The following is a 22,626-nucleotide window of genomic DNA, read 5'->3' on the forward strand; positions in this document are numbered from 1 at the left end:
TTACACCACCTTACCCAGGCTGTGTTAACAGACCTGTGGTGTCAGTTTGGAAGGCAAACCAAGGGTGGCACAATACATGCTGCAGCCCCTGGTAAGTAAGCCTAGGGTGCACCTATGCCCTGGGTACCTATGGTACACTATACAGGGGCTCACAAGGGTGACCCAGTAACCAATCTGGTATGTACCTAAAGTACATGGTATCAATTTAGAGAGAACAGCTGGGCTGTGGGTCCGATTAGCAGGCCCACAGCCACACTAAAGTCGAAAAAACAGAGAATCACAGCAAAAAGTGGGGGTGACCATAGGAAGCAGACCCTACTCTCCTACAATCAAATCTCCCATGCAAACATTTCTTTCTAGTTGTCACTCCGGAGTTTTCCCATATATACATTCTGCTGTTGAAGCTAAATCTACACCAGAGATTCACTTAACGGATTCTTCATAATCTACTGCATTTTTTACTTTATGGTTCTCATAAGCCAAAATACCCCCAAAAAAACTGCACGAGTCGGAAACAGACAATTCGATCAGATTCTAAGAAACATAAGTTACTGATATGATACCTAGGTCAAACGTGCCCAAAGAATATCAGACCTCAGTATGAGAGTTACCTTCCATGAATAATACGCTAAAGTTGCATGAACCAAGGTGCTCGCACAATTTCAAATCGCAGGGCATCAATTTTACCAAGAACAAAGCTTTGGTATGAGCAGATCAGGAGAAAATTGTGCTTTGTGAGATGTAGGCCTCAGTGTCATAACAGACCTGCTGGATCAATAGAGTTGAAGGGAACTGGCCTTCCTTGAAGTAGTGTGGCTCACTGGTTAGAGGCGGCAGACCCGAGAGCAGAGGACGGCCCGGGACCAGGGTTCGATTCCCGGCGCGGCAGGTTTCTGGACCAGGCTCAGCGGACTCGATAATTCTCTCGCCTCGGTGCCCACTCTGATCAGCGATCACACTCGGCAACTCTGGGCATTAGCTTGCCTCATCTTCACTAACGGCCCCACCAGACCGCCGGGGATGCCTGGTCTCACCCTGGAGTTACCCATTAAGGGACCATCTCTCAGGGAAGCCAGGAAGGGTTTCGCAGCGGTCGAAGCGCCTTGGGACCCTACGGGTAAGTAGTGCGCTATATAAATGCCAATACATTTACATTCCTTTGCAATATTCTTTTGTAATCTGACCACTATCACGACAGCCATAGTTCCCTCTTCCTTCACAGATTCTCTGCAGCTTCCCCAACAGGTAGCAAAATAACTTGTTCTGTATATAGTGCTTGCTAACACATGCCATTCTAAAGCATTAGAAACAACTGATGTTCAGGACTACCCAAATCAAAGGTACTACAAGTCCAATTTCACTGCCATTCAATGAAAAACCCAAAGGTTAAAGGTATTTCATTGTTGTGAAAATGTAAGTTAAAACATACAGTTTCTTACGAACAAATCCACTATAATTCATCAGTTCTGGTTATCTCAAGTAACAAGAACTTGTGCCACAAAGTAACCATATCTCGCTCCCTCAACATGCAGTGTGGACATCAACGATGTAATTTCAGGTGAGGACTTGATTTATATTTACTTTAGGGCACGAGTTATACTTACTTGAGATAACGAACCGTGACAATCTTTGTTTAAAATAGTATGTTTCACCTGTCCCTTTCACCTAACTATAACGTCTCTGCAACTTTTATTTTTCTTAGTAAATGTAAGGGCTTTTTAATGCAAAGTAAGATTACCACCATACCATACTACAATGCGCCTTTAACCTTAATTTGTTCAGCGAATATCCACGTTTTTGTTTTTAACAAAAAGTATTACTATAACCAACCCCACACGATGCTTCGCATTAAGCCCAGCTGCCAGACCCTGCACCCAACACCCCTCCTCAGAGTTGCGGCCAACCCACGGGGCCCAACAGTGTACAGTAGTGGGGGTTGGGGGCAGGCCCGGGCTCCCAATCCAAATGAAATGAACCCAACGGCGGACCTTCCGGTCTGCATCTCACCCTTGGTTTTGTGAAATTAAAAGTCCTGTGCACGATTACTCCAGCACCTGCCGTTGTGTGGTGCCCCCGTGTACAAGATCCTTTGTCAAAGCATATGGAGGTGCACCAGGTGGAGAACTCCAATCAAGCTTATTGTATCAACACCTATATTTTCTCTTTTTTTTCCCCCCCATCGCCTTTTCTGTATTTACATGTACTGTCCAGCCAGTACATGTAAATACAGAAAGAGCAATGGAAAAAAGAAAACAAAGGTTTTGATTGACCTGGCACCCAAACCTTCATGGGCATGCATGCCAGACTGATGTTACAATATAAAGGGTACCATTTTAAATAAGGCAAACATACTGACTTTGTCAAAGGGTCAGAAAGCCAAAATATACAAAGTAGGCCTATTGGATAGAAGAAAGGATCGCAATATTATCATGTAAAGGAGGCATATTATTTGTCATAAAGTTATCCATAATTATAATTATATAAATTCATACAATGCAATATTTAATAAAAATTGTCCTTCTTTGAGGAACCTTATAAAAAAACATTTTCTTTGAACTTTTTTCAGCCCATAAATTGCACCCACTGGAACCACCACGAGGGGCTCTGCACTCCAGCTCAAACACATCCAGATTGGAGTGGTTTTTAAAACATATGCTAAGCTCTCCTAGGGTCATGGATCGAATGACTAAAGAAACATAGAATTTTGTATTTATTTTACTTTTTAGGTCGTGCCTAGACAGCCCTTGCGCTGGTTGGAAGATCTGTTATATGTACTTTGTGGGATCTGGAGATTAGCCCTAGGACTTGTCTGCTTCCGCCATTACTTCGGGACTTTTTTCTGTTCAACTGCCTCTATTTAACTGCCTCTATAGAAAACGACCAGTAGAGGTCAGTAAAATACCAGAACTGCTTTCTAGCTGGGGACTTTTTTTTATTTTTCTGGCAACTGCCTCGATTTAACTGATAGAAAACGACCAGCAGAGGTCAGAAAAATACCAGAATCACTTTAGCATTCCCTAGATTCCAGGCCTTAGAAACTTGTATTCAATGAGCACCCGTAAACAATATTTCTTTCAAATCTTGTATTTTCAGAGATCTGATCACCTAAGGGGCTGATTTTAAATTAAAAACAGAGCTTTGGACAATACAATTTCCCACTGAAAGGCAGTATTTCTCTCCTTGTGTTCCCATACCTGGTGTATTCCACAGTTTGTTGCTTACTTTCCCTCCATGTTAAAAAGAACAGTAGACATTTCAGCACCCAGGCTAATGTGCTGCATAGTTCAATACATATAAGGTCCCAAAGGTGAGACAGATTGCATTGCAAATGCTTGTTTAATGTTGCTGGGGGTCAGCTGCACTCCCTTGCAGCCCCCTTCAACATAAATACATGCATGCATACTAATGGGGACCACCAGGATCTCAAACGTAAATAAGCAGCCCTCACCAGGCATTATAGGCCCCCCCCCTCTGTTTGGTGCAGTGAAGAATAAATGAACTGCACCTTTATTTATTTTTTAGATGTGTGCGTCACGGTGCCCACTCAGGACATCCACAGGCGTAGTTTTTGTAAGAGGTTGGGTGGGTCCCAGGGCAAACAAGACCCCCTGCAATTGGCCCCATAAGCCTGACAGGATTTGTTTTTTTTTTTTTTTTTAGTTTTAAGACTTGGGTGATTGGTGCTCACCCAGGGCATCCGCAGCATTTTTAAAGTTAGGTGCTATGATGACTAGCCCAAAACCTGCACAGCCTTGCCAGCTCCCGACTGCATCCATCCTGGCTGCGGCAAGACCGGTCATTGCTCCCACCCTGCAGGAGTAACTTTTCTTTTATCACCAATCCTGTGTTTCCCTGCCAGCTAAAGCACAGGCAGGGTGAAACTTTTATGCTCCCATCTGGCAGGAAGTTTCTGCTCTCACCAAGTGGGAGCAAATTAGACTTCCCTAAATGCGCTCTTGTGGTCAGGGAAACCACAGTGTCCTGGGGAGGAGGTCCAGAGGACACAGCGAAGGAGCCTATACCTTGGGGGATGGGGTCCCTGGGACCATACCATGACTCGGGGAGGGGGTCTGCACCCCCTAACCCATTATTAAATTACTGGCCCTAGAGGATGGGGACGCCAGGACCGCGGAGGCCAAGGGAGGCAGTCAGCACACACCATCCCCTTTAAACTATATTGGGCCGCCCCTCCAGGCGAATTTGTGGTAACATTTACTTAAAAAAGAATAATGAACGGTTGAAATATTACCCAGGTTTCAGACTGGATCCGGAAACTTCAGCAGTATCTCTGCATCAGGGTAGCTAGCACCGTGCAGTTGCAGACTGATGCCATTCTGCTCCAGAATGGACTTTAGGAGCCTATATAAATGCCACACTAGCTCGCGGACGACAGTTGCTTACCAGAGTGACTACATTCCCAGAAGCCAAGCCTCATAGGAAAATTGGTGTGGCCAGTGTGCGGATTCCTAGATTTGGGATCTTATTGATAAATGGAGTCCAACCATAGAACAGGTAGGATGGAAGGGTTGGGGAGAATGGAAGGGTCGGAGAGGAAGCTGCAGCTAGGTATGGACTACAAGAAAGAGTGTTCATGAAAGAAAGCCATTTGTTATCAAGGCAGACTTCTTGATGCAGATTCCTCACCGTTGAACAGATACCGAAGCAGTACGTATTTGGATTCTGGTGTGCGGATGGACTGAAAGCAGAAAGTCCTGCAGGACTGAGTGGGCAAAATACCCTTCTCGGTGAACTCTACTGTCTAGAAAATAATGCTATGTGAAGCTATGAAGGGAAGCCAAAGTAGCTGCCTTGCAAATGTCCAGGAAAGGGAAACCACATGACAGTGACAGCAGCTTTGGCCCTGCTAGCATGAGCGCACAGTCCTTCTGGAGGATGCTTTTGTAGCCATTACATACCAGATTTTAATGCACAGTATGATCCAGCTGGAGATGGTTCTCTTCTGCATAGCCTTGCCTTTTCGCACTCTAGAGAAACCCACAAAGAGCTCATAGTGGACCCGGTGTTCTTTGGTACAATCTACGTAAAAGCTAAGGGCTCTCTTATGGCTAAAGTGGAGTCTCTCCTCTACCTTAATGGAGATGAGGAGCATAGAATGCAGAAAAGGGGATGTTCAGACCGACGTGGAACGGCATCACAATTTTAGGGAAGAAGGATACCAGTGTCCGCAAAACCTTATTGTCTAGGAAGGCGGCATATAGCAGATTGACAGACCCTGAGGTTCACTCACACCGCGTCAATGTTTGGAGACTAGGAACATTGTCTTATGGGTGAGAAATTGCAAGGAACAGCTATAAACCAGCTCAAAAGGGGCACACATCAGGAATGTGAGGTCCAAGTTGAGGTCCCACTTTGGAGTTGCAAAGAGGGAGGAAAGAATGTTGTAAACGTTTAAAACCACAAAAGAACTTGAGACTTAAAGAGGGATGAACTGGCAACCACAAAAAGGAAGAAAGAGATGAAAGCTACCCTTTAACTGTGCCCAGAGCAATGCCTTGCTGGGCCAGGTACACAACTAGCAACAAAACATCACATTACCTTGCATGGAGTGGGTCTACCTGTTGAGTACCACTCAAAGCCACAAATTTGGCCCAACAAAAGGCATACCGTTTTTGTCGAGGGATGCCTGGCTGCCAAGATGCCATCAATCACCTCTGGATGAAGTTCAGAGGTGTTCATTTGCTGCCACTCAACTGACGAGAATGAGGGTGGAGAATGCTAAGGACTGAGTGCAGAACCATGCCCTGCTGCTGTGATAGTAGATCCTCATGGAGGGACAGCATGATTGAAGGACAGATGCTTATGCCCAGGTTTTCAGGACACCATACTCTTACTCTTCTTACCCAATTCGGGACCACTAGGATGACTTGGGCCCAGCTGGTCTTGATCTTCCCAAGAACTCTGGCCAGGTGTGGCATCAGCAAATAGAAATACAGAAGTCCCGAATTCCACTCAAAGCAGAAGATGTCTCTATGGAAGATACACTTCGCAACCCCAAAGAAATGTGGTGATTACATATTCACAGCACTAGAGAATAGATCGAGCCATGTCACTACCCATTTGAGGAAGACGCTTTGCACCACATGAGGTGGTAGTAGCCATTCATAATCTGCTACATGCCAACAGATGAGCTTATCTACCCTGGCATTGAACAATCCTGGCACTCGAGCTCACCAACAAGAGGATTCCTTAGAGGTCCAACCCTTTCCAGAGCAGCAGGGCCTCCAAGCACAGGGTCCGTGACCCCACCCTGACGGTTTGTTGAAGTACCACACAGCGGTGGGATTGTCTGTGAGCATCTGTACCAGCTTTCCCTTGATGAATGGAAGAAAGGCTCAATGCCAAGCAGATGGCCCTCCGCTCCAAAAGGTTGATATAGAATCAGGACTCAGCTCGAGACCAGCAGCCTCTGATTCCCCCACCACAACAGATGGTCACCCCAACCCAGAAATGATGCATCCGTCACCACGGTCAGTTCAGTTTGGGAAAGAGAGAGGGGTTTGCCCTGACCCAATTGTGGCCCAGTAATCACCTCTGCATATCTTTTGCAGTTGTCTCCGAAATCTGAACATGGTCGAGAATTCCCATTTGTGTTGGGCCCACTGAGAACTTCGATCCCACTGTAGAGCCTACATTTAGCACCAGTTAGGGAGAACCTGGTTTGGCAGTTTGGGCTGGAATGTTCCAATTAGAGCAGGGTCAAGACTGATTTGCACATAACTGGGTCCAAACTGAGGTGACTGTGTGCAAAATGATGGAATGAGTAATTACCATAGACAGATTAATTCAAGCATTCGATCCATCACTTTTTTGTATACTTTAGTATGAAGCACCTGCCATGCTCCACCAGCAGGATGCCAGAGCCCATCAGTCCCATCAGCCTCTGGGTAAACCTCACTGAAATCCGGATTAAGACTGAAAGATCAGGATCATAGCCTGACGTCCTGGACTCTCTTTCCTGGAGAAAAGGCATGAAATCTAGCAGTGCCTAGAATGGCTCAGATGAAGAGGAGTGCTTGGGAAGAAGTCAGGTGTGACTTTGGTGTGTTAGTGACCTCCAAATATGAACTGAGGTTTGCTATAGTCAGGAGGTGGTGGACAACTGCCTGGGCGATACCTCCTGCAAGAGCAAGTGGTCGTGATAGGGAAAGACTGGAAGCCCTGAACTCCAAAAGGTGAGCAGCTACCACCACCATCACTTGAAAATACTTAGGCCAACGTGGAGCACAAAGCAAACTGAAAAGGCTCCTGTCCCACTACGAACCGTAGTTATCACTGATGGCCCTACAGGACAGATATCTGAAAATAAGAGCCCTGCAGGTACACCACCACTATCCTTTTTCAAGGGTCGGGCAGACAACATGTGAAAAGGTGTCTGCATTTTGAATGTCTCCCTCCGGAGGAAGGTGCTGAGAGGGCACATCTAAAATAGGATGAAGGCCTCCATTTTTCTTGGGCACCAGAAAGTTGAAGCTGGTGGGAAGGGCCCTTCAGAACTATTTGCAGGGTACACGGTATGAAGTTATAGCCTACTGACAGGGGAAGATTCGTAGTGGAGCACAGCCAGCCGGTGTGAGGCAGGACACTAAGGGCACACTAAACGGTTTGGCAAATGGGGCTATGGAAGAAGTAATTAGCTGGGTGGCTTGTTGACGTCAACCACAGAGGCAGTGGGCAGTACTGCTGTGACCGTGAAACTGTTGGATGCCTTGTGAGGGTTGAATTGGCCGGTGGTATGGAGTACCACTGCCCAAGGCATTAAAGGAGCAGTAGGGCTGATGCAGCAGGTGAGGGAGAAAGTAAGCCCAGAGAGTGCTGTGGTCCTGCTCTTCTTGAACCATTCTAGAGCAGAGCCTACTTGTCCACTAACAGGCAAGGCCTGATGAACAGCATGATAATGCAGGACAATGGGATATCGCACAAAAAAACTGGTGAACAGCAGTGAATTGAGAAACTGGTGCCAATGCCCCCCCCACCCCCACCCCTCAGTAGACTCTGTAGTGTCCAAACCACAACACCTTGTCCTAGTCCCAACCATCCTGTATTGCCTGGATAAAGACAGGCCCCAGATGTTCAGGAACACGTGGAAGGACTTCAGTTACCAAAACCCAAAGGTCATATAAATCTTGCCCCAGCAGGCAGCTAGCATTCACTGATCTAGTGCCAAGTTGGTTAATGAAAAATACATTCCAACAGCTCCTGGGAGGGAATGGGGGGGGGAGAATAGTCTGGAGCATGTTCTTGTTTGTCTTGCTTGCAGAAGCTTGAACCACTAAGCTTTCAGGGGAGGATTGCTGAGAGAAAAATGCCAGGTCGCATGGGGCAGGGCAGTGGAGTCGTGTATTCTGGAGGTTGACCAGGGGAGAGGGGGCTATAGCAAGGTTTCACCCACACTCCCAACAAAGTATCTGTAAGAGCTTCATAAAAATGTAAAAGGGGTTCAGTGGACATTTTACTGGCTGAAAGACTTGTGTAAGAACATTGGTCTTGACCTCCAAGATTGGGGAGTAGGGGGTGGGTGGAGTGGAGAGGGTGGTCAAGGACTTAGTCCACCCTAAACATTACCCTGGCATAAGGAGCACTCTCCTCAGTGGCAAGGCTAGAGTGGATACCTAACTCAAGGGAAATACCAAGGCCTCTAGTATCCTGCAGGTGATCATACCAATTCTCCTTGTGAAATAGTTGGCCAATCCCATCACCAGCATGGTAGTCTGTCAGAATCAGTGCCAAACCAGGAATGCAGGGAATGCATTAGTCCTTTTGGAGAGAGATCTAATGAAGGAAGTTGTTCCACTGCAGCAGCCGAGCACCAACTGGTGCAGACTCTGCATCAGAGAAAAAAACTGGTGCCTTGTCTTCCAGCATAGATCTTCCAGCTTAGATGTAGTTTGTGTTGAAGTAATGAGACCCAGCGTGAACCATGGAGCTGGAGGCAAATTGCCCAGTCTGGGGCCAGTATGTGCCTCGTTGTGCGATCAGAAGGGTCTAGATGGCACTAAGGGTGAACCCACTGGCAGTATGCAGGGGAAGAACGTCAGATTAGTGGGGCCAGCTGGTGAGAGAGGAAGTCGTCAAGTATCCAAAAATTGGGAACATGTCCTGGAAAAACACAGATCTTTTTAGGCATGCCGGACGGCCCTGGAAACTCTCGTAGTGCTGGGACAAGTTGTGGAACAATCTCCGAAATCCTGCAACTTTGGGAGCCCCACACCTTCTCATGGCAGAGTGAATGGCAGGAAGGGGCCAAGTCCTGCTTAGTTGCGTTTTTTTCTTTGACTTACCCAAGTACTTTGATCGAGACAAAGACCAACCTCTGCAACAACCTTGTACCTGACCAGCACCAAGCTTTCAACTTAGCCTGGTCTCATTGCTGAAACCTCCTGTGCTTGGAGATGTAGTGTTTTGCCTTGTGGTCTCGTATGGCCTTTGGGTTCATCGATGCTCAGTCACTGCAGGCCTTTGAGTCATGGCTTGACTGCAGGCACCATAGGTAATCTGATGAGAATTATTTGTCAAAGACATCTGTTTGGGAATGTCATTACTGGGCTTAAAACCGGTTGTTTTGGTAGGTGCCTTGTCCCTTGCATGACGCGGAAGACATTTTTGATCACTGTAAGTTTCTCAAAGAGATGGGAGCTCTGGATCCAAATCGATTGGCCCCAACAGGAAGGAACTGATGTCAGCGTGCTGGATTGGTGCCTATATAGGCTACTCACATTTCCAGAGAGGAACAGTGTCTGTGCAGAGCCACAGCACCACATATCAGCAAGCAGACGTACTGCTGAAAAGTTTCCGGATCCAGTCGGACACCTGGAGACTATTCAAAAGGTTAATAACCTGCATCTAGAAGTGTCAATCAGAAAGCAATTTGTGGCTACGTCTATCCATGCCCCAGCCGAAGGAATTCTTCTGTACCATCTCAGATGGGATTAGACAAGTGATGTTTAGAAGGACACCAGCCTCTAATCAGGACATTTTCCTTATGTACTCCATTGACAAGATGGCTCTCTCTAGGACTTCATACTTGCTCTTTACCCCAGCCTCCTTTTTCCATAGCACTCGTAGTAACTCCACATAATCATAAAAGGCCATATTTTTCTTTTCTCCATTATTACTTGGAAAAATGTTCAGCTTTTGCCACATACATTTTTAAACTGGATTCCATGTTTTTTTTTTAATCTTTTTATTGAACATGCTTATCACAAACAGCTGAGTGGACAATATATGGACGATTACATTCTATAAGCACATTTTATTTCACCTTTGCTTTTAGTGCTGCAAAGAATAGTATTTCAGATAACATACGCCAGCTAATCACCAGTTTATGGCTAATCAATAACAGTGAAAAACAGCAGCTTTGGGAGTGGGAAGATTTAGAGACCACCAGATTCCATGAGAGGAGGAAACAGAAATTATCTAGCCAAACTAGAAGCAGATCTTTTATAAAGCAGAACACAAAATTCTCATTTGAAAATACCAAATTCTCCCTAAACTTGCTCCCAAGAAGTATCAGTTACACAACAACTGCAAAATGTGCCAGCACATTCATATGCTTAGGAAATTTCATGCAACATACCTGGTTGTGAAAGGCTTGGGTTAAAGGCATACCCTCTGAATCTGGTAGCGGCTTGATCAATTCCTGGAGGACACCGATAAGCTCACTGAAGGAAAGTTTACTGATCACAGCTGTCAATGGTCGATGGAGAATTGGAAGGGACTAAATTTACAAATAAACAAAGAAGATGCAATAAGCTATGCTGCTTTTCCAGCATGAAATGTGATTGAACCAACAGCATTTCCAGAGTTTTGTTGACAAGTCATCAAATGAGTACTGGAGACAACCACAGTGGAATTAGTTTGATAGCTGGCATTTCCATTATAGAAACTACAGAGATTTCAAGATTCATCTCACAATCATAAATCGAAAAATACAAGCATTATATATAACAATACGCCAAAGACTTCTGTATACAGAAACCTCACGGACACTTTGGGTAGTTGCAGGAGTAGTTGCAGTAGATATATTTAATGACTGCACAGCAACGCGTTTCGACTTTCGTCTTGATCGCGCCATGAAAACAAACTGTGTACCACACACATATAAACAGTTCTGCTAAACATAGAAGACAGACTGAATTACACCGTAGTGACAAGAATACAAAGTAAAATAATGCGAAATTAAACAGCGGCCATCTTATCACCGTTATAAAACTGATTTCTGTCCAACACTACCAGACACTCTTGTAATTCATCAAATTCACTAGGCCAAATGGTTATAAAATAAATTAACTAAAATATGTGCTATGTGAGTACATTTCAAATAAACATTTTATATCGTTGTCACAATTCTTTGCAAGAAATTTCTAATGGCGCAAGATGAGAATCGGTACATACGTAATTTTCAACATCAGTACATTCATACGAATTTCATAATAGTCAACCGCTGATAATCAGTTGACAACGTTAGTGTGATGTCGTACCTAATTCAAACTCCAAAGCTTTATTCAGTGTGTTAAATGTACACTTTAGCATACAATAGAATGCTCAATATCATTGCCTGGAGTCTATAAAAAAAACTCAGCGATTATGCCCCAGTGGGCACATAATCCTTAAACGAATTTATAAATGCCGTACCCTTAATGCGCACATTGAATCAATCAATTCTAATATTTACATGAGGTCGAAAGTTCCACAGTATTGCCCAAGTGGGCAATTTTTCCGTGAGAACGTGAGCAGCAAAAACACACGTAGTGGAGCGTCCTGGTGGGAGTCGGCCCGAGTGAAGCCAGGGCCTCGAGTGGCTGGCCTGGCCGCCGGCAGTGGCCCGAGAGACAGCGTGTTGACTGGGGGTGTATAAAGAAGTCCAAACTATGATTGAAGGGTAAATTAAGTATTTATTTAGGTATAAGATCCCATCCACAGGATAGCAGTCAAAGGTAGAAAGGTCCAAGCTTAACTGCCTATGTATTCTAGACTCAACCATAAGAACCTGTACAAAGCATTCTGAAGCATGTGACACCCTGGCAACAAGCTGCAATAGCAGGAAACAATTATTTTACAAAATCATTTAAATGGGTAGGTACACGAGTAATCCTTGAAGATCTCCTGGCGATGACAGGATCAATGACAGCACGATGTGACGAGGTACCTGCGGGTGAAGAACTGGACACAGGAAACTTAGAGTTATCAACAAAGTCCTTTTTGATCACCACAACCCTGTTCAAGTTACAAATGCAATGATCAGCTGTCTTGATCGCATTACCCAAAACTTTGATAACTTGTATAGGTTTCAAGAATGAAGCAGACAACATTTTATTTCTCTTACAGGGATTTCTTATGAGTACCCAATCACCCACCTGCACCACCGTTTTTTTAACAGAATGTCTCAAATCATGAATTCTCTTCCTAGCTCGAAGTTTCCTTTCCTGACCTATCTTCCACTCGTCATTGCCAGTTGAATCTATCAGATGTAAATCATTTACCCAAGGTGGAGTAACCATAGTATTGGCACGCCTACATCTGAAGAGCTCAAACTGCGTTCTACCTGTTGTGGCATGTGGTGATAACCTATAAAGCTTAACCTTTTTAAACACATCTGACCTCCAATCTGAACCTGCAGATTTAGACATTCTAATGGTCTCCTTGAGTACCCGGTTAAACCTTTCCACGGTGCCATTCGTCTCTGGGTGGTACAGAGAAGATTTTTTATGCTTTATACCATGTACAGACAAAAATGATTTCATCTCCCTAGAGACAAGTTGACTCCCATTATCCGTCAAAATGATGTTAGGAATACCCTCCCTAGCAAAAAGTTTCCCTCAAAAACTTATCACATGCTTAGACTCTATTCCACGAGTGATGGCAATTTCTGGCCATCTAGAAAAGAAATCTATTAAAACTAGAACATACCATTCAGACCCTGCAGAGTAAATAGGTCCAAGAATGTCTAAACCAACTTCTTCCCATGGCTTGTCTGGAAGTGTTCTAATAACCATGGGTTGGATTTTGGATTTTGCCACCTTCTCACTTAAAGCACACTCCATGCAATCTTTGATTTTCCTCTCCTCTTCCAAATCCATACTGGGCCACCAGTACGACATCCTCAAATTCTCCTTTGTCTTTGAAATGCCCATATGCCCACTATGAGCCAGTGAAATAAGCTCCCTCCTAATAGATATTGGAGGAACCAACCTAGTACCTCTGACAAGTAAACCGTCAAGTTCAGACAATTGGTCCTTAACATGCCAAAAATTCTCTAACATGTCACCATCTTTTGGCTTGACCTTCCATCCAACCTTGATCAATCTCAAGATTTCCATAAGACTTAAATCTTCCTGTGAAGCTTCCAACCATTTACACTTATCAATGACACTCACCTACAGCACAAACCATTTTATCTTCACCTTCCCAATCATCCTCCAGATTTAAATCTTCTTGAGAAACAAGGCGAGATAAGGTATCTGCTACTTTATTCTCAACACCTGGTAGATACTTGACCTCAAAGTTATAATCCTGTAATCCTACAACCCATTTTATGATTCTACTAGAAACAGCATCAATCCCTTTGGTTTTTAAGATCTCACATAACGGTTTATGATCAGTTCTCACTTGAAAAGTACCTCCCCATAAGAGATTTTTTAACTTTTTTACAGCCCAATAGTTATTCCGTAGTGGAACGCTTCACGTTCCACTACGGAATAACTTAGCTCTGGGCCCCTTAAACTTCTTGACAAAAACAAGATGACAACCTCACGTCCATCAATTACCTGTGTTAAAACTGCCCCTAACCCTTTTAGGCTTGCATCCGTTATCAGATAAGATCTCCTCTCAGGATCAAAACTATTCAATTTGGGGGCATTGTTCAACTTTTCTTTTAGAACGATGAACTCTTTTTCACACTCGTCACTCCACACAAACTCACATCCTTTCTTCAACAATGATCTCATGCCAACACACAAAGAAGCAAAGCCATATATAAACTTGCTATAGTACTCTGCCATACCTAGAAAGCTAATCAATTCTTCTTTGTTCTTTGGAGAGGACATCATCATGGTATTGATCAAGCCAGCTTTCGGAGAAAAACCATCTTTCGAGATCGTGTGACCAAGATAATCAATAGAGTTCTTTTTGAATTTACATTTTTCCATTTTTACTGTCAGACCAGATTCACACAAACGTTTCAAAACACCACCAAGGCTAAGATCATGCTCCTCATCACAACTTCCAAAAATAAGGATATCATCCTGATATACTCTTACACCTTTTAAACCCTTTAAAACACCTTCCAGAGCTCTTTGAAAAAGTGAAGCAGCTGAAACCAGCCCAAACGGAAGTCTCACAAAGCGAAATGTGCCAAATGGTGTTACAAACGCAGTTAGATCCTTGGAGTCTTCATAAAGTCTTGTCGGGTGATAGGCGGACCACAAATCCACCATACTAAAAAACCTTTGCCCCCTTTAATAACATTAACATATCAGCAATTTTAGGTAAAGGGTAGTGATCTACCACCACACTTTTATTCAACTCCCTAAGGTCTATGCACAAACGAAGAGAGCCATCCGATTTCTTGGCGGCTACAATCGGAGCGACCCATTGGGTCACTTAAACCTCCTCTATGATGCCCTCCTTGACCAATTTTTCCAATTCTGCTTTAACTTGATCTCTAACAGCAATGGGAACACTACGTACTTTACAACAAATAGGTACGGCATCCTTCTTCAACTTAATGTGGTGATTATAGTTTTTTAAACAACCCAACTTTTCAGTAAAAACATTAGGAAAATCCTTTTTTAATTTATCTGAAAAGGACTCGCCACAGTTTTGATTTACATTGACAGCATTGGTATTAACAAAGGGAAGATCCTTCAATATGATGGGAGGAGAGGAATTGGGATCTAACATTACTCCTAAATCTTTTTGATCAAACCAACTCAAAATGTTGTCTCCATTTTGTGAAATGTAAACCTTCGAGTTAGTAAGTCTCCCTTTGTAATCAATGTTTCCTAGGAAGTACCCTAAAAGCTCTATTGGTTTCCTACCGTATGCAAGTGGTCTAATATCCGGAAGAAACATCCTAATCTTTCCTCATAAATTCGAGATAAAATTATTTTGCCACAATGGTGATTTTGGCACCTGAATCAAATAACACCTTAATGGAATGACCATTAAAACTTCATCAGTAGGACAGTTCTTTGGTTGAGGACCAAAAACTACTTGGACTAAAACTTGACCACAGTCAACATTTTCATCACATTCACTTGTCTCATCAAAATCATAAAAAGTCTCATTAACTTTGCCTTTGTACTACCTCCCCTTGCAAGCAATAGTGAAATGTCCCTCTCTCTTGCACTTGCTACAAGTGGCCTTCCACCCAGGACATTGCCTGTGGTTCGCAAAATGCCCCATTTTGCCACATCTAAAGCATTTCACTTGTGCAAAATCAACTTTATCTGGTTTACCATTTAGAGATTTGTTACTGGTTACATCCCTCATCATACTACTTCTCTGGCTAACATGCTCTTTTGTTACATTCGAGGTCTTAATAAGATTAACAGTACTTTTATCTTTGCTTTCACCATTCTTTTTTATGACCTCTACACATTTAATAGAATGTTCAATTCTTTTTGCTATGGTAATCACATCATCTAAGTCAGGCTCATCTTTCTGCCATAACTTCTGTAATACGTTCAATGCTGCATCCCAGCATGAACTGATCCCTTATTCTTTCATCATTAGAGGCAGCAAACTTGCAAGATGATGCTAATTTTCTCAACACAGTTATATAGTTCTCTATGCTTTCCTCCTCAAGTTGTTATCTGCGACCAAAATGATCTCTCTCTAAAATAGTAGATACTTTTGGAAGGTAATGCTTGTCTAGCACTGCTATACAAATTTCATACTAGTTTAAATTCCTATCTTGTATATCTGGAAGGTGATCAAACACCTCCTGGCCTTCCGATCCCAAACAGTGCAGTAACAAAGCTGTTTTCCTTTCCGCACTTAAGTTGGCTCCACAAACTTTTGCATACCTTTCAAAGACCTTACACCACTTTTTCCATCTAATGGGAGGGTCCCCAGGAGATTGTAAGAAGGGAGGTGCTGTTACGTTCTGCATTATATAAACTACAACAAAATGTATTAACGATAGTGGAAGCAGTAAAAGAAAAATTAAGGAAAAATTATGTGACACCAAATAGTAAAATAATTCCTTTCTGGAAAAGCAATAACATTTGACTAAGTGAGAAATGTAAATAAAATCGTTTTTCCAAAATAGTTAGTGTCTTTTTTGCTTAATTTTTTAAAAGTTCAAGTTGCACAGTAGAATACCTGTTTTTTTTTTTTCTTTTTTTTTTAAACCTTGATCGTATGCACAGTAAACAGCGTCTGCCTACAACCCAATCGGGCCGGCAGCTATGACAATCGACAATAATCCAGACCACATTATGCTGCGGAAAAAGCCAGAAATAACATCCCTATGGTGCATTGGCATCATACATAGAGGAAGGATCATGTAGGTTTCATTTTTATAATTTTGATGAAATTCGGAACAAACAACACAAACACTCACACGGTAGAACAGTGTCTAGGGCACGGGACGGGGGAATGGGGAGATCAATTTGAAAGAATAAAGGCAATCTTCTAGGAAGGGTGGAGACGGTGAAAAGGATTATTGGAAAGGCATAGTAGTCAGTCTATATGAACGTCAACTACGGGGACGAGGGGATGTTAGTAGTAAAATCAAGTGGTGGGGTACAGATGTCTCCACGGTATGCATTCCATTGTGACCAAATTGTACCCCATTTCCTGGGCCGGCCCGAGCCTCATATACCGTCTTCTTCCGAAACATGCACCAGTCCATGTTTTCTCTCCAAGCACTGATCCCAGGTGGTCTGTGGGAGCCCCAGAGTTGCGCTATATCTCTTGGCAACCATGTTGCCCAGAGTGATCCAAAAGGTCTGAGCAGCCGTACAGTCCGTAGGCTCCCACACATTAAGCAGGCAGCGCCTCGCCGAAGGGAGACCCCGGTGACCTGCCCCATTACATCATGCACTCTGGACCAGAAGGCGGCAATAACCGGGCATTCCCATAGAATGTGAAGAAAGGTGCCATCCATACCACAGCCACATTTACACAGCCCATCAGTCGAGAACCCCATCCGAACCAGACGCGTACCAGTCATGTAAAATCAGTGGAGGATCTTTAACTGCACAAAGCAAAGGCGGGCCGGAATAGCCACCTCCTTGGGGGAGGAAATCGCTGTTTGCCAATCCTCGTCATCTAATTCGAGGCCATCTGCCGTCCAAGAGGCCCTAAGCCTCACCAGAAGATCAGCCCTGTTATTAATACGTTTTTTATAAATCAGAGAGATCGTGCTGTCCGGCACATGACCGTCCAGAATCCGATCCTCGAGCGGGGATGACTGGGGGATTTCCGTTCCAGGGGGTAAAACAGAGAGCAACGCGTGACGCACCTGAAGATAACGAAAATATTCCCCGTCATCCAGTTGGTACTCCACCTTCAGGGCCTCGAAGGACTTAATTGTGCCTCCGGCCCAAAGATCCTCCACCTTGCTAATACCGATCATATCCCATCTATCAAACCCTTTTGTTCGCCACAGGCCACCCAACCGCTCTGAGTCATACAGCGGGGTCATTCGCGTCAATCTATCACTCCAGCCTGTGGCCACAGTCGCATCCTTCCAAGCACGCACGGCGCATTTCGTAGGTCCAGTCAGAAGGCGGAGTGGTGCCTTCGAATATAGGGCCCTGTTGAAGTTGCCGCCCGGCAACAGGAGTTTATCCATAGCGAAGGCGGGTGCAGGCCCCGAGGAGTACGTCACGTGGTTAATCGCGCTGAGCTGTGAGGCCCAGTAGTAACGTCTGATGTCTGGTAGGGCTATGCCACCATCGTACCACGGGAGCGTGAGTTTAGATAAGGAGATGCGAGCCCGTCCGTCCCAAATTAACTGCCTCTGCAGACCTTCCACCTCGCGAAAGTAACGGGAGGGAACAGGATCAAAAAAATTCTGCAGGGCATACAGAAATCTGGGAAGGGACATCATTTTAAAAAGTGCTGCGCGTCCCAATGGGGACAGAGGCAAACCACGCCACCTCCGAACATCCTGCTTGAAGCGCCGAAGAGGAGCATAAAGGTTACGATCATACCGCACAGAGGAATCCATAGAAATGAAAACCCCCAAATATTTGAACCCAGTCTCTGCCACCTGGATCGGGAATCTACGAGGCAGCGGAGGCAGTTTCCCCGCTATAACATAAACACATGATTTGGCCCAGTTAATAACGAGTCCCGAGTTCTTCCTGAAGGAGGTAAGAACATCAAATAGCACGTTGAGGGATTTCTGAGGTGAGGTAAAATAGAGCAGAATATCGTCTGCGTACAGGGAGACGCGATCCTCCAGGTCCGGTGCCCACTGGATCCCGTTAATCGAGGGCTCCCATCGAAGCCATGCCGCCAGTGGTTCCAATGCCAAAGCAAAAAGAAGTGGAGAGAGCGGGCAGCCCTGCCGGGTGCCACGCCCCAATGCAAACGGTCCGGAAACTCTGCCATTAACTACGACTTGGGCCAACGGTTGTTCATACAGAAGACGCACCCACGCGATAAAGTTAGGGCCAAAACCGAACTTCGAGAAGGCCGCCCACAAATATGGCCACTCGATAGTATCAAAAGCCATCGTGGCATCCAGGGAGGCCACAACAGCGGGTTCAGTAAGGGTCCCAGCTCTCGCGAGAACGCTGTGGAGTCTACGGAGATTAAGCGCCGTATTCCGATGAGGAATGAAACCGGACTGATCCGGATGGATCAAGTCACAAATAACTGTCAGTAAACGATTAGCGAGGACCTTGGCCAGGATCTTAGGCTCGGCGTTAAGCAACGAGATAGGGCGATATGAGGTGCACCGATCCCGAGGTTTGCCGTCCTTGTAGATTACTACTATAGTGGCCAAACGCTGGTCGGAAGGGAGGCTGCCCGCCTCAAGAGCATCAACAAACATAGTGCGCAGATGGGTCGCCATTTTGTCCGGACGCAGTTTGTATAACTCGATAGGTAAACCGTTGGGCCCCATAGCTTTACCTGATCGCAGGGACCGAATGGCAATGGCAATTGCATCCACCGTAAAAGGAGCATCTAGAGCGGAGCTATCCTCCTCCGACACACAGGGAAGCGCAATGTCTCGCAGAAGCAACAGAGAGTCAGCCTAATCGCGATCACTCACAGACCGGTGTACGGTCCGAAAGTGGTCCACAAAGCATTCGACAATTTCCCCTGGATCAGTCACACACACACTCCAGTCTCACAGGTTATCACAGGCACCACATGATTCAGTCGCTCAGATTTATCCAACCACGCCAACAATTTACTAGCCTTATCGCCCACATCATAGAGCCGGCCCAGCTGATTCATGCGCATCACTTTAGCAGCGTCAGTCACCAGGGCCCTATAGTCTGCCTGTTTCAACGCTAGAGAGTGCAGGATTGCAGGGGTATAGTCACCACCCAGGCCACTTTCAAGCGAAGTAATTTCCGCCTCAAGAGCCGACACAGTTTCTCTCCTGGCCTTCTTGTCAGCAGCAATGAAGGACAACGCAGAGCCCCGTATGACGGACTTAAAGGCCTCCCACAGGGTAGTAGGGGAAGAAACGGAACCCTCATTCTCGAATTAACAGTCAATGGCCCTAACCAGGTCTGAGCGAAGCTGAGGATTCCAAAAGTGCCAGGGATGAAGAGGGGGAACCCTACCTCCAGGACAGTCTCCCACCGAAGCCTCGAGCAACAGGGGGGAATGGTCAGAGATACCCCTGGGAAGATGTCGAACTCCACGCACCAAGGAGGTATTAGCAGTTAACATCAGAAACCTGTTTTTTTTTTTTATAAGGCATATAAGTATGTTGCACTGTTGAATACCTGTTGTTCTGCCATGCTCAGTTCATCACTTAGCCTATACTTGAAGAAAATAATTAAAAAAAACAAACAAACAGAGAAGTTTGTTTCTAACGTCTAATCACTCACGGGCATATCTGTGTCAAACCCTCACATGTATCGTCTCTGACGAAAGTGCTCCGGTGAAAAACAAACTACAAAGGAAATGGCCCACGTATCGTCTCTCTGACGAAAGTGCTCCGGTGAAAACAAACCACAAAGTAAATGGCTGCCACGTCGTCACAAATGCGTCAAGACGCTCCTGCGTTTTTACCCAGAATGCACTCCTGAAAACAGAGTGCACAATGAATTGAATTGAATTGAAAGACCATTTATATTGCGCGACTAAAACCCGAAGGTATCAAGGCGCCTACCAAAACAGATCATAAAAGGCAAAGCACAACTACAAGTATGCCCGCACAAAGAGACGGGTTTTCAGGGCATTTCTAAATAACTGAAGGGTGGGAAGGGACCTTAGTTCCAGTGGGAGGGCGTTCCACCACTTAGGTGCCAGATTGGAAAAGGCTTTACCACCCCATCTGGTTCTCCGAATACGAGGGACTGATAGAAGGAGTCTGTTAGAGGAACGTAGGTTCCTAGAAGGGCTGTAACGGGACAGGATGGATCCAGTTCCAGTAGGGCTAGTTTTTGCTAAGGCCCTGTAAATCATGCACATGGTCTTAAAGAGTATGCCGTCCTCTAAGGGAAGCCAGTGAAGCAATTTTTTGGCGGAGGTAGCCAAAGTGCGCCGGGGTAAATCCAGAACAAACCTAGCCGCTGCATTCTGGACCACCTGCAAGCGCTGCAGCAGACTTTTATTCAGTCCCGCATACAGCGCATTGCAGTAGTCCAGCCGAGAGCCGATAAGGGCAACAGCAAGTTGTTTCCTTGCCTGCTGTGAAAGATAGTGCCTGATCTTCCTCAGTATGCGAATAATACCCCAACAGGTAGATACAGTTCTATTAACCTGTTGACACATACTGAGGGTGGGATCGATCACGACCCCAAGATTTTTGGCAGAAGAAGCAGGAACAGGACAGGCTCCCAATGAGTCTGGCCACCAATCGGCTGACCATACCTCCTGCTTTCCTCCAAACACCATCACCTCAGTCTTCTCCCCATTCAGTTTCAACGAATTGTAAATCATCCATTGACCGACTGCCTCCATACAAGATCTAAAGTTGGAGGCAGTCGAAGTAACTGACTGGGAGAGCGAGACTAGGATCTGCGTGTCATCCGCATAGGAAACTACCTCCATCCCAAAAGATCTAATAAGTCTGGCAAGAGGGGTCACATATATGTTAAAAAGGGTCGGACTTAACGCCGACCCCTGAGGGACCCCACATTGCACAGACAGGGACGGAGATAGAAATTTACCCAGCATCACTCTTTGCTCTCGTTGATCAAGGAAAGAGGTGAGTAGCCCCAGGGCCGCCCCCTGAACCCCGATTTCCCTCAGGCGAGATGTTAAAACTGAGGGAGAAAGGGTGTCGAAGGCAGCCGTAAGGTCTAAGAGGATGGAGAACGCTGTGGCGCTGCGCTGAAGTCTCTCTGCCGGAGAGCGTTATGACGCTGATGAAGGCTCGAGCTGCAGCAGAATAAACGGTGGGGTTTAAATAAAAAAAAATGCCAATGTCGAAATCAAGGCTGAGAGAGCACAGATCTGTAGATAAACGAGCTCTGAGTAGGGCCAGCACTCAATACAGGAACTTGTAGATAAACGAGGGCAGAGTAGAGCCAGCAGGGTGAAATAAATGAAATTATCCCCACACCGCGCTGGGCCTTAAAATGTTTTCAAATGCCCTTGAAAAGCCTGCGCTCAAAATCAGCATGCTCATGAAAAGTCAGGCAATCTCAATCATATGAGAGAGTTAAAGTCGATGAAGAAAAGGTGTAAAAAAAGAAAACCGTACCTTTAGTGAAATTCGAAAATAAAGAACAAGATATCCTTGTTGAGATCTTTACTTTTCTTCCTTCAAATATCCTGTCCTGTCGCCAATGTAAAGAAGTATAAACGATGATTGAAGGGTAAATAAAGTATTTATTTAGGTATAAGATCCCATCCACAGGATAGCTGTCAAAGGTAGAAAGGTCCAAGCTTAACTGCCTATGTATTCTATACTCAACCATAGAAACCTGTACAAAGCATTCTGAAGCATGTGACACCCTGGCAACAAGCTGCAATAGCAGGATGCCACAGGGTGCCGCCGGTGAGGCTGAGGACCGGAGCAAAGCGCCAGTGCCTGATTTTCCCCCCTCACCCCAAGCGTCAGCGATGCTGGGGGGAACCCGGATTGTGGCGGCCAGCGACGAGAGAAGGTGTGTGCTGGTGGAGGCCCCGGGCTGTGGTGCTGGAACCCCTGGGAGAGGAGGCCATAGTGGAGCAGCAGCAGCAGCAGCAGCAGCAGCATTGTGGAGCTCCGGGGTGGCGGTGAGTGGATTGCCCAGCTGGAGGTGTGGGTGAAGGCGTTGAGGGGTGGGGGGGGGCTGATCTGCGAGCCCCCGCCCCCTAATATCCTTGCCTGCCCCGGGGGTGCATCGGTGCTCGTTAGCAGAGACTGGCTGCGGCAAGGGCGGTGAAGGGAGAGGAGTGGTGCCCCTGGGGCCGTGGAGGGTCCGGCAGTACATGCTGCATCACCAGGAGCCCTGAACCAGCCAGGAGGTAGTGGAG

At 45.5% G+C, this 22,626-nt stretch overlaps 1 protein-coding gene across 4 annotated transcripts in view; it reads right to left on the reverse strand.

Moving 5' to 3' along the window:
* PATL2 (PAT1 homolog 2) overlaps positions 1–22,626 on the reverse strand; it is a 392,378-nt gene that overhangs the window by 64,831 nt on the left and 304,921 nt on the right. For all 4 annotated transcript variants that reach the window (XM_086933507.1, XM_086933508.1, XM_086933506.1 and 1 more), the window contains one exon: positions 10,595–10,735. In XM_086933507.1, coding sequence (XP_086789633.1) covers positions 10,595–10,735 — 141 coding nt within the window. The remainder of the gene's footprint in view (positions 1–10,594; positions 10,736–22,626) is intronic.

The sequence above is a fragment of the Lissotriton vulgaris genome, chromosome 8 (genome assembly GCF_964263255.1).
Source record: "Lissotriton vulgaris chromosome 8, aLisVul1.2, whole genome shotgun sequence".
NCBI classification, from domain to species: Eukaryota; Metazoa; Chordata; class Amphibia; order Caudata; family Salamandridae; genus Lissotriton; species Lissotriton vulgaris.